The sequence below is a fragment of the Geotrypetes seraphini genome, chromosome 1 (genome assembly GCF_902459505.1).
Source record: "Geotrypetes seraphini chromosome 1, aGeoSer1.1, whole genome shotgun sequence".
NCBI lineage: Eukaryota > Metazoa > Chordata > Amphibia > Gymnophiona > Dermophiidae > Geotrypetes > Geotrypetes seraphini.
The window spans coordinates 82,449,432-82,462,984 of NC_047084.1; the positions used below are offsets into that span (position 1 = coordinate 82,449,432).

The 13,553-nt window shown below is 43.5% G+C and overlaps 1 protein-coding gene across 4 annotated transcripts in view; it reads right to left on the minus strand.

Annotated features, from left to right (window-relative positions):
• Positions 1-1,512: 1,512 nt before the first annotated feature.
• Positions 1,513-13,553, minus strand: part of POLI (DNA polymerase iota) — a 62,903-nt gene continuing 50,862 nt past the window's right edge. For all 4 annotated transcript variants that reach the window (XM_033934209.1, XM_033934199.1, XM_033934227.1 and 1 more), the window contains exons 9-10: positions 6,533-6,735; positions 1,513-2,736 (exon numbers count right to left, since the gene is read on the minus strand). In XM_033934209.1, the coding sequence (XP_033790100.1) occupies positions 1,864-2,736; positions 6,533-6,735 (1,076 nt within the window). In that variant the 3' untranslated portion in view covers positions 1,513-1,863. The remainder of the gene's footprint in view (positions 2,737-6,532; positions 6,736-13,553) is intronic.

Consider the following 13,553-nt stretch of genomic DNA (forward strand, 5'->3'; position numbering starts at 1 on the left):
TTTAGCCTTCTATGTAATCTTGAGCTCTGTGGTACATGAAGCTCAGGAATCTTGCGGTTTCAAGTCTTGTGAGATCAGCCTAAATTTCCTGTACTGTGCAGCTCATTGTTTTAGAAAGCCGAATAGTTGTGCTTGGAAGCATGCCAAAGTAGCCTATAGGTGAGAGAATTTAAGTAGCAGTGAGAAAGTGTGGGTAAAGGCTGAGGGAGAGGGTTTGAGAGAGGATGGATAAAGGACTAAAGTAGCATGAAGAGAATATGGAAGTGGAAGGGCTAGAGAAATAACATTTCTAAATTTGTAGAAGGTTTGGAGGACAGATGGGCAGAGGTGAGAGAAGGAGGATGTCTACCGCGCCCTCAAGGTAAAAATGGTGGGAGACCCTGTTCTAGTGACTGTTCAAAGCATGTACTACTCTCTCCACAAAATTTTTAGAGTCTAGCCCTCAGTCTTTACCCTTCCATTGCCCCAGGTACAAAAACAAATTGTGAGCCTACTAGGAACAGAGAAAGTAACTGCATATATCAAATCCCATTACCCTTTAGTTTTAAGTAAGCAATTACAGAATTGTATCGTTCTGTCTTGTTATGTTAGTGATGCTTTTCCAGCTTTTTAAATTCTTTTTTTTTTTAATGTGCTTCGTTCTTTCTTGTACTCTCTTTGCTAAAAATCAGATGGAAGGTCAGTGTGATGAACTGAACAGGGTCCCTTCTTGGTGAAAACTGATCACCTGGATCAATACAGAGACTTGTTAAAAGCTTACCCCCAGATTCCACTTGGAACATGAAACTATTTGGACTATAGCCAAACTATGAAAATTAAAACATCCAATAAAAACTGAACACAAATGAATTTATGAAACAATAGAACAAGAAAGAAGAAGTATGCCCCTCAATATACAGTACACTGTATGTAATGTCTTGAAACATCTATTCTTACAGTTCTGTGGTTTTATTATAACAAATTTTTCAATACTAAGGAAGGACCAAACATACTAAGCTTTTCCAGACACACAAAATGAGATAAACACTTTACATATCTTGCTACAAATTACTGAATAATTACAGCTGACTAGTCATCTGGAAATAGTATAAAATGTTGTCATAAATAACATTTTTTTTGAGGCCAAGGGGCCACCTTTATATTTAAGAAAAAATAAATGTCTTCAGCTAGCCAGGAAAATATACCTATCAGTGGGGCAAAGAGCAGGTAATTCAGTAAATCTTAAGCTGCTCTTATGTACTCTAAGAGGCTGTTCTTATGTACTATGAAGTAGTCTCATACCAAAAGTAGCAGACAAACTGAACATTAAGGTCTTCTTTTATGAAAGTGTGCGAGCAGTTTTAGTACGCGCTACATGAAAAAATACTAACGCAAGCTCTATGGAGGCGTTAGCGCAGGGATCTCAAAGTCCCTCCTTGAGGGCCGGAATCCAGTCGGGTTTTCAGGATTTCCCCAATGAATATGCATTGAAAGCAATGCATGCACATAGATCTCATGCATATTCATTGGGGAAATCCTGAAAACCCGACTGGATTGCGGCCCTCAAGGAGGGACTTTGAGACCCCTGCGTTAGCGTTTAGCGCACGCTAAAACCGCTAGCACACTTTCATAAAAGGAGCCCTAAAAGTACTTGCAGGAGCTCCTGTCCCCTTTTTATTTAGAACACACGTTCTTTAAATTGAATAATATAAACCTCATCTATAATTGTGCGGAAGGATAAAACTGTAATAAAAGATGGCTTTGCTCCTCAAGCTGTTGAACATACAATGGCAGTATAAGAATGATACACTTGGGTGCATGTGTCTTAAAACAAATGTTCGTTTCTACAAGATGTTACTGACAGTCTTGTAACTCAGTCAATTTTCAGTGTTTTCTTGTATTCATTGCTGATTCGGTTTGTTTAAAATACTTCAATAAACTGTTTGACAGAGGGGACCAATGTATGGATTGCTGTTTTCCTTTAGTAGCTTTCATTTTTTTCTCATCGTGTTTGACGGGTATTTTAGAAATCAGCTCCTGTCTTTTCCATTCAGCTCTTAGTTCATTTTGTAATTCTGCAGGTAGTTCTGAAAAAACCATGGGATCAACACTAGAAGGAAAAGTGATTTCTGCATCTCTATGAGCTCTTTCTACAGGATTCATGAGAGAATCAATTTTAGAGCCTGCATCTTTAGTTTGTATGTGACTATCTGTAACAAGAGATTTCTGAAATAGCAAATTAGTAAGTTGCATAGTTTCAGAATGGAAAGTCTGAGATTTTTGCCTTACACATTCATCAAGGAATGTTCTTTCACAAGTACTGGAGACAGAATTCAGCTTAGGCTGGTTGTGTTTGAACTCAACTGGAAAACTATCTTGGGAGTTTTTGCTATATGGTACAGGTATAGATTTTATATTGTGGTCATCCTTCTTAAACTCTATGGAAGTGATCTCTACTTTTTTAGGTACAAAAAATGACTGTATTCCTTTACGCACAGTAGATGGTCGATTCAAAATGCTGCCTGGCTTAGAAAGAATTTCTTTTTTAATGTCCTCTGGAAGCTGACTGAAAACATCCAAATCTATGCCAACAGGAAGCTGGTGAAATGGGAATTCACAGATTTCTTTAGCTTCTGTATTAGTGATAGTATCTATAAATGGTGCCCTGGTATATGTGCTTTGACCAGGGGATAAATCCAACTCCAAACTGTTGACCTTGGTCTGTGCAAGATCTTCTGTATCAGCAGTTAACTTTTCCTATGGAAAAATGAATATATTTTTCAATTAAATGTATGTACCACATCACTATATATTAGCTCACTTGAACCTACATATTTAGACTTACAAAGGTTCATCATCTATACATATCATCATTCCCACATGCCAAAATATTTGAATAGATAAAAAACCCAATCAAATATAAATAAAAGATTTATGGAAAATTAGTTATGGAATAATGATACCTATAGAGTAGCAGATCATCAACTTCAAGAATGCTGTGTATATAGCAATGGAAGACTTAAATGGTAGACACTGAAGAGTGATTCTCAACCTCGTCTTAGGACCAACCCGTATTTAAATATGAACACCAAAGTGCTTTACAGAATTTTCTAGTTCTCCAATCATTGAATGCAAGGTTCTATTGTCTAAATTTCTTATTGGATCAAAAACAGAAGCGATTCTTGTTAGACTTTTCTCTTTCATTTGCCTAAGAAAATTCTCAAAAAGTTGAGAGTAGTTCAGAATACGGCTGTTCGTATTATTTTTGGTTTAACAAAATGGGAGCATATTACTCCATTCTATCAAAAGCTTTATTGGCTGCCATTAGAATCCAGAGTCTTATTTAAGTTCTCATGTATCTGCTACAAAGCAGTATTTGGCATGCTACCAGGCTGTCTTACCCCTCATTTTACCCTGAGTTACATTAATAAGAGCTCTCGAAGAGTACACTTGTTTGCATATCCCTCAATAAAATCCTGTCATTACAAAAGGTTCCTCGACAGAACCTTTTCTTTTCAGGCGACCACAATGAATACATGGCTTGCCAAAATTGCGTTAGAAGCTTCCTCTTATCTTGATTTTAGAAAACAGATAAAAACTCAATTATTCAATAGACTGGCAACCTAATGTATCCTATTACTTACTTATAATTTTTATCTCATTTTAAATTGCTTGTATCTTTCCACTATTAAGCTTTTAACTTTTGCCGAAATTTTAGATGATTTCAATTTTAAATATCTATTTGTACTATATGTATAATGATTGACTGATGTGAACCGCCTAGAACTCCAAGTATGGCCGTATATAAAAATAAACTATTATCATTATTAAGTGTTAGTAACAGTGCTTCCAACTCTGCATACTGAGCTGATGAATTGACAAGCAATTCAATATTAATGAAAACACTGGCCATCACCTGACACTACACCAGCCTCACTGTATCATTTCCCATTTCTCACTGAGGTCAGAGCCAAATAAGGGTCCACCTGGTCCTGAGCGCGCCAGTGTTGGAAACCTTCCACACCTTAACGTAAGCAGAATGTAGATGACTTCTTAGACTTAAGAAGAGTGTCAATAACCATATTAGAATAGTCTGTGTTCTAAGGCTGTGCACTCAAGAGCCATGCCATAAGAGCAAAGTGTCCCAAATCCTCCTTGTGGACTGGACCCTGCGTAAGCAGGTCTGGATGGATGCTCAGTCGAAGGCCGTATCTATCCAGAATGCATCAGATCTGCGTACCAATGTCAGGCCAATCTAGAGTCATCAGAATGACATGGCCTGGATGGTCTACGATCCGCTGAATGACCCGACCTATCATGGCCAGAGAGGAAAGACATGCAGGAGAAGCTCCTGAAGCCATGACTGCACTAGAGCGTTGAGACCCTCACTTCCAGGCTCGATCTTCAACTGAAGAACTATCCACTCTCTTGTTCTTTACTGTGGCAATGAAATCAAAGTGTACTATGGTTGGGAACACTGCTGAGGATCCCAAAGTCAGTCTGCTGAGGAAGCTGGCTTAAACATTGTCAACTCACACCACATGCACTGCTGAAAGTGCCTGGAGGTGGCATTTCACCCACAGAAAAAGAAGGTGGGTTTCCCAAGCCAGAGGGGTGCTCTTGGTCCCTCCCTGGCGATTGACATAGGCTACTGTCGTTGCATTGTCAGAGAAGACCCTGACCGCTTGGCCCTACAGTCTTCTGCAATTACATCAGAGCCAGCCAAATGGCTCTCAGCACCAACCCATTGATTGACCATCTCTTCTGATAGGGTATCCCAACACCCCTGGATGGGACGATTGCAGTGGGCTTTTCAGCCATGAAGGCCAGCATCTGTCATCACTACAATCCAGGAGGCAATCCACAGTGGAACGCCCTTGCAAAGCGTCTGCAGAAGCCACCAAGCCATGCTGGCCAGAGCCTCCAGAGTCCAAAGAAGACAGGTCTGTAAAGCATCCCCGTGCGGAGCCCAGCGAAAGAGTAAGGCATGCTGGAGAGGATGTATATCTTGAGCAACATTCCTTACTGCATGATTCTCAATCAGGTTTTAGAACCAATTTCAGTACTAAAACAGTGTTGGCTACACTATTAGACCATCTAAATAGCTTATTGAGCAAAGGTAATAGTGCACTGGTACTTCAGTTTGACTTAAGCAGTGCCTTCGATTTGGTAGACCATACCGAATTATTAGCTTGTTTTTATCCTTTCGGTCTACAAGGCAATGTTCTCCTGTGGTTTAAAGGGTTCTTGGAATCTAGACTATCAGGTTAAGTTTAATAATCAGTTCTCCTTTAACTGAAAAAATCCAAGTGGTGTATCTCAGGGTTCCCCACTTTCTCCCACAATGTTTATCTCTCTTCCTTGGGTTTTTGCTTGAATAATCTGGGTATAGAACTGTTCAGCTACGCTGATATTACAATTGTTACAGCTTGTGGCACAGTTCTATCCCATATTTCTCATAAAATTGAGTCCGTGTTGAAATTGATGAATTCTTGGATGCAGTATTTTAAACTTAAACTCAAACCTGATAAGATTAAGTTTTTTGTCGTGTCACCGCATAAGATCATTCACAAGCCATCAATCAGTATAAATTCAACATTATATACAATACAACCAAAAATTAAAATATTGTGAATCGTTCTGGATCAGCATCTGACCATGAAAAAACAGATGGATGCTGTGGTACATAAGGGTTATTCTGTAGACTGGTATAGTCCTTACGAATGGGTAATATGCCTCACTGCTACCAGCAGGTGGAGACTGAGATCAAACTTGTATATCAGTATAGCATGTCCCTCTTGCTACTCCAGTTTTCCTGAGTCTCTGGTAGCAGGTGGTAAGGCTTTTCAGCTCCCCTCTTAGCACTGTTGGAACTTTGTTTGTGGACTCCTGGTTCCTCTTTTTGTGCCAGATAGGGCTTGGGCGGATTCTGTTTGGGGATCTGTCTGACCTCAGGGGTGTTAAACCCAGCGGATCTCATGCTGGGTCCCTCCCCCAATCTCCCCATATTTTTGTAGTGGGCCTGGCCCCCTGGTTGGTCAGCTCTCCAGCTTCGAGAACCGTGGAGTCTGTTCTAAGTAAAAAGAAATAATAAAAAAATCCTGAGGTGTGCCAGTCTAAAGGGCTCATTTTCTCTGCGTATACTGTGCTATGTGTTTGTTTTTTTTAATTTTTAAATTTTATTGTTAGTAGATCATTTTGACTTGGTTGTTTTAAAAGTAGCTCACAAGCCAAAAGTGTGAGCACCCCTGCTCTAAGGAGTCCAGTGCTCTGTTGAGATGTCTATGTGGCAATTCCATTACTATGCTGGCACCACCCATGTCCAAATAGTCAGAATTAAGACATTTTCAACATGGATTTTTTCTGATCAAAAATGGGGTATAAAGTTAGACATCCTGGTGGCCAAAATGGTTAAGTAGACAATTAAAAAAAAAAAAATAAAAAAATTATATTTGAACGTCCAGCAGTTTGCCAACTTTGGGCATCAACTGGAAACATTCAACTGCATTTTAATTTGCTGTGGAAAGCTGTACCAGGGAGAGGGTCAGTTTACCTGGAAGCACTGGCCAGAGTTGGGGCCAGATGATTTCTTCTTAGCTAAATAAAACCCAATCGATCCTTTGACGTTGGATACAGCCTTCAGGTTGCAGAAGCACACGCTCAGAAGGGTAAGGTGGAAAGGCACTTTCACATTTATCATTTTACGAAACAGCTTCATAAGTAAATCTACCAGTGGGGTTACAATATCAGAGTTCCCTATGGGAAGATTGAAACAAAATTTATTTTTTTTCCACGTACAGTGAAAATGTGCATAATAAAATTGTTTTAGACTGAAAAAAATACATATATTGTGCTGCTGCCAGACATGTTCAATTCTGTTGCCTTTATATTCATTTACACAATTGCATTTACACACCCAGTAAAATTTAACTTTCCTATTAATTTCCTTTCATTGAGTCCAAATGAATGGCTTATACACTCTTGCCAGAAGATACAAAGAAAATAGGTTCAGAGCTCACTCATTCCCCTTATATGTCAAAGCTAAAACAATTATGTTTTGAGTTTCCAACTCCCCACCAGTCAAAAACTTCACTTTGTGGTCACTAAACCAGAAATGCAATAATACCATATAGCACAGTTATTTACCTGTAACGGATGTTATCCAGGGACAGCAGGTAGATATTTTCACAGGTAGGTGATGTCATCCATTGAGCCAAGTACGGACAGTATAAAAAGTATACTGTCACTTTAAAGGAGAAATTAGGTTCTTACCTGCTTATTTACTTTCTTTTAACCTCTCCAGACCAGCATAGGTTAATCTTACAAGCGGATACATATCTCAACATAACCAGCAGGTGGACACAGACAAAACTTTGGAACTGTACATATCATGTGACCCCCTCCTTAATTACCTCAGTCTGCTGAATAGCCAAGCAGAACTAAGAACTATATACAGAAAACAAACAGGACTCTGAACAGGAGTATCAACCAATAAAAACAGGAACTCTGTTAGAAAATGCAAAGGAACAAATGCAAATAGCAAAGGTCCCCACTGCTCACCAGCTCCGCCAGCCAAGCCACAGCCGCTGTTCTTAATCTCCCTGGTCCTAGAAAAATACTAGAAAACTGACTGAAAAATGAAAATCTGCACGTAAGAACATGATAATAGAAACATAGAAGATAACGGCAGAAAAGGGCTACAGCCCATCAAGTCTGCCCACTCTGCTTACCCACCCCCTGTCTATGCCCTAATGACCCAATTTCCTTATCTTGACCCTCGTAGGGATCCCACATGGGAATCCCATTTATTCTTAAAGTCTGGCACGCTGTCTGCCTCGATCACTTGCACTGGAAGTTTGTTCCAATGATCAACCACTCTCTCTGTGAAGAAATACTTTCTGGTGTCGCCATGAAATTTTCCGCCCCTGAGTTTGAGCGGGTGCCCTCTTGTGGCCGAGGGTCCCTTGAGAAAGAAAATATCATCTTCCACTTCGACACGTCCTGTGAGGTACTTAAATGTTTCGATCATGTCTCCCCTCTCCCTACGTTCCTCGAGAGTGTAGAGCTGCAATTTGTTCAGTCTCTCTTCGTACGAGACCCTTGAGCCCCGAGATCATCCTGGTGGCCGTCCGCTGAACCGATTCAATTCTGCGCACATCTTTACTGTAATGTGGCCTCCAGAATTGCACACAGTACTCCAGATGAGGTCTCACCATGGCCCTGTACAACGGCATTATGACTTCAGGCTTTCGGCTGACGAAACTTCTATTGATACAACCCAATATCTGCCTTGCCTTAGAAGAAGCCTTCTCTACTTGATTGGCAGTTTTCATGTCTGCACTGATGATTACTCCTAAATCTCGTTCTGCTGAAGTCCTAGTTAAAGTTTCTCCGTTCAAGAAGTACGTCCTGCATGGATTTCCGCTTCCGAGGTGCATGACCTTACATTTCTTAGCATTGAAGCCTACCTGCCAGGTTGAGGACCAACTTTCCAATGTAAGCAGGTCCTGCGTCATATAATTCTGTAAACTGCATTCACTTACTATATTACATAGTTTGGCGTCATCGGCGAATAGTGTTATTTTACCTTGAAGCCCTTGAGTCAGATCCCCTATGAATATGTTGAAAAGGAGTGGACCCAGGACCGAGCCCTGTGGCACTCCACTGGTCACCTCCGATGTTTTAGAGAGGGTACCATTAACCACCACCCTCTGAAGTCTGCCATTCAGCCAATCATTGACCCATGCAGTTAGTGTCTCTCCTAATCCCATCGATTCCATCTTGCTTAGCAGCCTGCGGTGTGGGACACTGTCAAAAGCTTTACTGAAGTCCAGGTACACGATGTCCAAAGACTCTCCCAAGTCCCAACTTTCTTGTTACCCAGTCAAAGAAGCTGATGAGATTGGATTGGCAGGAACTACCCTTGGTGAATCCATGCTGACTGGGATCCCGACAGGGTGGGGTCCTTTGCTGGTCTGGAGAAGCTAAAAGAAAGTAAATTAGCAGGTAAGAACCCAATTTATCCTCCTTTAGCAACTCTCCAGACCAACATAGGTTAATTTTACAAGCGGGACGTACTAAAGCAGTCCCCATCATGGGTGGAACCCCTGAAGGGCCGACACCAGAATATGCTCACCGAACATCACGTCCCGACGCGCATGAACGTCCACCTGGTACTGTCTGACAAAGGAATGTAGTGAAGCCAAGACTGCCGCCTTACAAATATCCACTGGAGGCACCAGTGAAGACTCAGCCCAAGAAGCTGCCTGACCCCGAGTGAAATGAGACTTGAGAAATTCCAGAACAGTCTTTGTCTGAAGAAGATAAGCAGAAGCAATAGTCTACTTGATCCAGCACGCAATGGTAGCCTTGGACGCGCCATCCCCCCTAACCCCTGTTAGAAGGTCAAAAAGATTATCTGATTTCCTGATCTCCTGGGCCGCAAGTAAACGCAAAGGACCCAACCAACATTCAATTTGCGCAACTTGCACAGAAGAACCTGTTCAACTACCCAGGACTGGGAGGACCACAGACTGATTGACATGAAAAGGAGAAACTACCTTTGGCAGAAAGGAAGGCTCACGCCTCAACACTACCCGCTCCCCAGAAAATGCGAGGAAGGGAGACCTACAAGAGAGAGCCTGCAGCTCTGAACCACATCTAGCAGAAGTAATAGCCACCACGAAGACTGCCTTAAGAGTAAGGTCCTTCAATGAGCAGGCACCCAAAGGGTCAAACGGAGGGTGCACAAGCATGGACAGGACCAGATTCAAATCCCAAGAAGGAACGGATGGTCACACAGGAGGCTTGAGCAACTTGGCCGTCCACAAGAAGTGAACAACATAAGGAATGGCAGTCAGATGCTGACCCTGTAATAACCCATGAAAGGCTGAAAGGGCTACAAGCTGAACCTGGAGAGAAGATCAAGCCAGGCCATAAGAACATAAGAACATAAGCAGTGCCTCTGCCGGGTCAGACCAGAGGTCCATCCCGCCCAGCAGTCCGCCCCCGCGGCGGCCCAACAGGTCATGACCTGCCTTAATCACCAGAAGGGGCCCCCTTGCCCCCTAGGTTTCTCATTGAAGTCCTATCTTCCCATCAATGTCCTAACCCTCCGGCCTTGCACCTGCACGACCTGGTGAGCTGTCTATACTTATGCAACACCCCAGCACCTCCCTCAGTACCCCACGATCCCCTTTTCCCTCAGGAATCTGTCCAATCCCTGTTTGAATCCCTGTACTGTACTCTGCCGGATCACTTCTTCCGGGAGCGCATTCCATTTGTCCACGACCCTTTGGGTGAAGAAAAACTTCCTTGCATTTGATTTGAACCTATCTCCCTTCAGTTTCTCTGAGTGCCCCCTCGTACCTGTCGTCCCTTTTAGTCTGAAAAAACCTGTCCCTGTCCACCCTCTCTATGCCCCTAAGTATTTTGAAGGTCTCTATCATATCCCCCCTGAGCCTCCTCTTTTCCAGAGAGAAGAGCCCCAGTTTATCCAGCCTCTCGGCATATGGGCAGTTTTCCAGCCCTCTTACCAGTTTCGTTGCCCTCCTTTGGACTCTCTCAAGAACTGCCATGTCCTTCTTGAGGTGCGGCGACCAATATTGAACGCAGTATTCCAGATGTGGGCGCACCATCGCTCGATACAGCGGCATGATGACTTCCCGCGTCCTGGTTGATATGCCCCTCTTGATGATGCCCAGCATCCTGTTGGCTTTCTTCGAGGCTGCTGCACACTGTGCGGATGGTTTCATGGATGGATCCACTAGCACACCCAAGTCTCTCTCAAGTCCGGTGTCTTCCAGCAATCTCCCCCCCCCATTTTATACTCGAACAACGGGTTCTTTTTCCCTATGTGCATGACCTTGCATTTATCTACGTTAAAGCGCATTTGCCATTTGTTTGCCCAGTCCTCCAGCTTATCGAGGTCCCTTTGCAGTTCCTCACACTCCTCCCTGGTCCTAACTCTGGTGCAGAGTTTGGTATCGTCTGCAAATTTTATAACCTCACACTTTGCCTCCGTTTCCAGGTCATTGATAAATATGTTGAAGAGTAGCGGCCCAGCACTGATCCCTGCGGCACACCGCTCATGACTCCCCGCCAGTCAGAATATTGGCCCTTTACTCAGACCCTCTGTAGTCTACCTGACAGCCAGTGCTTGATCCATCTGTGTACATCCCCGCCCACCCCGTGGTTCCACAGCTTCCTAAGCAGCCTTTCATGTGGCACCTTGTCAAAGGCCTTTTGAAAATCGAGGTAAATGATGTCTAAGGGTTCCCCTTTGTCCACCTGACTGCTTATTCCCTCAAAGAAGTACAGAAGGTTTGTCAGGCACGACCTTCCCTTACAGAATCCGTGCTGGCTTGTCCGTAGTAGGCCATTTTTCTCGATGTGCTCGCAAATGCTGTCCTTGATCATTGCTTCCACCATCTTCCCTATAACTGAAGTCAGGCTCACCGACCTGTAGTTCCCGGGGTCACCTCTCGATCCCTTCTTAAAGATAGGTGTGACATTTGCCAGTTTCCAGTCCTCTGGTACCTCTCCAGTTTTCAAGGATAGGTTGCAAACATGCTGGATTGCGCCCGCTATTTCCTGACTTAGTTCCTTTAGAACCCTTGGGTGGATCCCGTCCGGTCCCGGTGATTTGCCGCTTTTCAGTCTGTCAATTTGCTTGAGGACATCCTCCCGACTTACCTCTATATGCCCCAATCTTTTGGCCTGCTCCCCACTCATGAGCTCCTCTGAGTCCGGTATATTGGACGTGTCCTCGCTCGTGAAGATCGACGAGAAGAACGTGTTCAACCTCTCAGCTACCTCTTTATCCTCCTTAATCACTCCCTTCCAATCCCCATTGTTATACCCCAGCATATTACTGATAATTTTGTTCAGAATATTATATGTCTCCTCAAGTCTGCTTACCTGAACTCCTGAACCTTAGTGTTACCTTGACAACATCAAATGCTTTCCTAAGAACCCAGCAGATTTTCCCTGACTTCAGTTGCCTGCGTACCGCCCAAATAACATCAGTAAGGACAGACCTGGGTGTTATCAAAACAGAGAACAAAAGAGCAAGACCAGTCCCTGAAACACCTCATTAACGCCAGATGGGACCTGAATGTTATCCAAACAAAGGAACTGGCCAGGGGGGTAACTGAAATTCAGCATGCTACCGACATAAATCCACAAGTCTGTTTATCTGACATTCTGACCTTCTTGACCTACATCACATCAAAGAAAGAGTGAAACCAGATGAGAAGCCGGTTTACTTCAACACCTCCTTATGACATTCTGAATACCTCCTGGGTAGCATCAAAGAAGACAGGGAAACCAAACCAGTATATGACCTCCTTGAACTATGTGTTGTCAAAACAAATAACAAAGGACCAGTACCAACTGTCTTACTAAGAGGGCAGCAGTTTTTCTCTATAAAAGAGAAAAACTCAGCCCATAGAATTAGAATCCTAGCCGGCTATCCAAGACGTCAGGTCTAAAGGGGCAGACTCCTGTGTCCTACTCGCCTATCCATTGAGGGATTCCGAATGGTGAAGGGAGGGTTTACGTGAGATACGGTGATGCTAATTTATTCTTATATATATATATATATATTAAAGTGTTATTGTTTATGTTTGATATTGTCTGTGTGTTTTCCTGAGTGTCACTGATCATCCCACTTGTCAGAAATTAGTGGCGGAACACCCATCGTCCAATGGCCCCACCTCCTCTCTCACTGGTTGCTTCCCCTTTACGTAACTGAAGAATGCCTTGAAGTTTTTCACCTCCCTGGCCAGCCCCTCCTCGTATTTTCCTTTTGCTTTTCTAACCTCTCGGTGGCATTCCTTTTGGCATTTCCTGTGCTCCTGGTGATTTTCCTCCGTTGGATCCCTCTTCCATTTCCGGAAGGACACTTTCTTGTCACTGATTGCCCTCTTTACTTCAGGTGTCATCCAAACCGGTCTTTTGACCGCTTGTTCTTGCGGCCTTTCCTGAAACTGGGGATGTACAGTTTTTGCGCTTCCTGCAGTGTGTCCCTGAGAAGGGTCCAGGCGCTCCCTACAGTCTCCATCCTAAAGCCGTTCCTGAGCTTCCTCCCCACCATTTTCCTCATAGCAACATAGTTCCCTTTCCTGAAGTTGAGCGCAGTCGTTGCGGTCCTCCTCACTATGGGTGACCCCCTTTCTAATGTGAATCTGATCACATTGTAATCACTGTTGCCTAGTGTTCCTCCCACTTCTACCCCTCTTGCAGGCCCCCCTAATCCGTTAAGGATGAGGTCAAGAGTAGCATCCCCTCGCGTCGGTTCCTTGACTAGTTGCTCCATGAAGCAGTCCCTCACAGTTTCTACGAATCCTGCTTCCCTCGTGGAGTTGGAGTGTCCCGTACTCCAGTCTATCCCCGGGTAGTTGAAGTCCCCCATCACTGTTACACTTCCAGTCCTGCATTCCTGTCTCAGTTCTGCTTCCAAGTCGTGTCCTATTGTTTCTGACGCACCAGGCGGGCGATAATACAGCCCCAGCTTTATGTCTGCACTCTTCTTTCCCGGCAATTTGACCCATAGCGATTCTAGCTCCTCTACC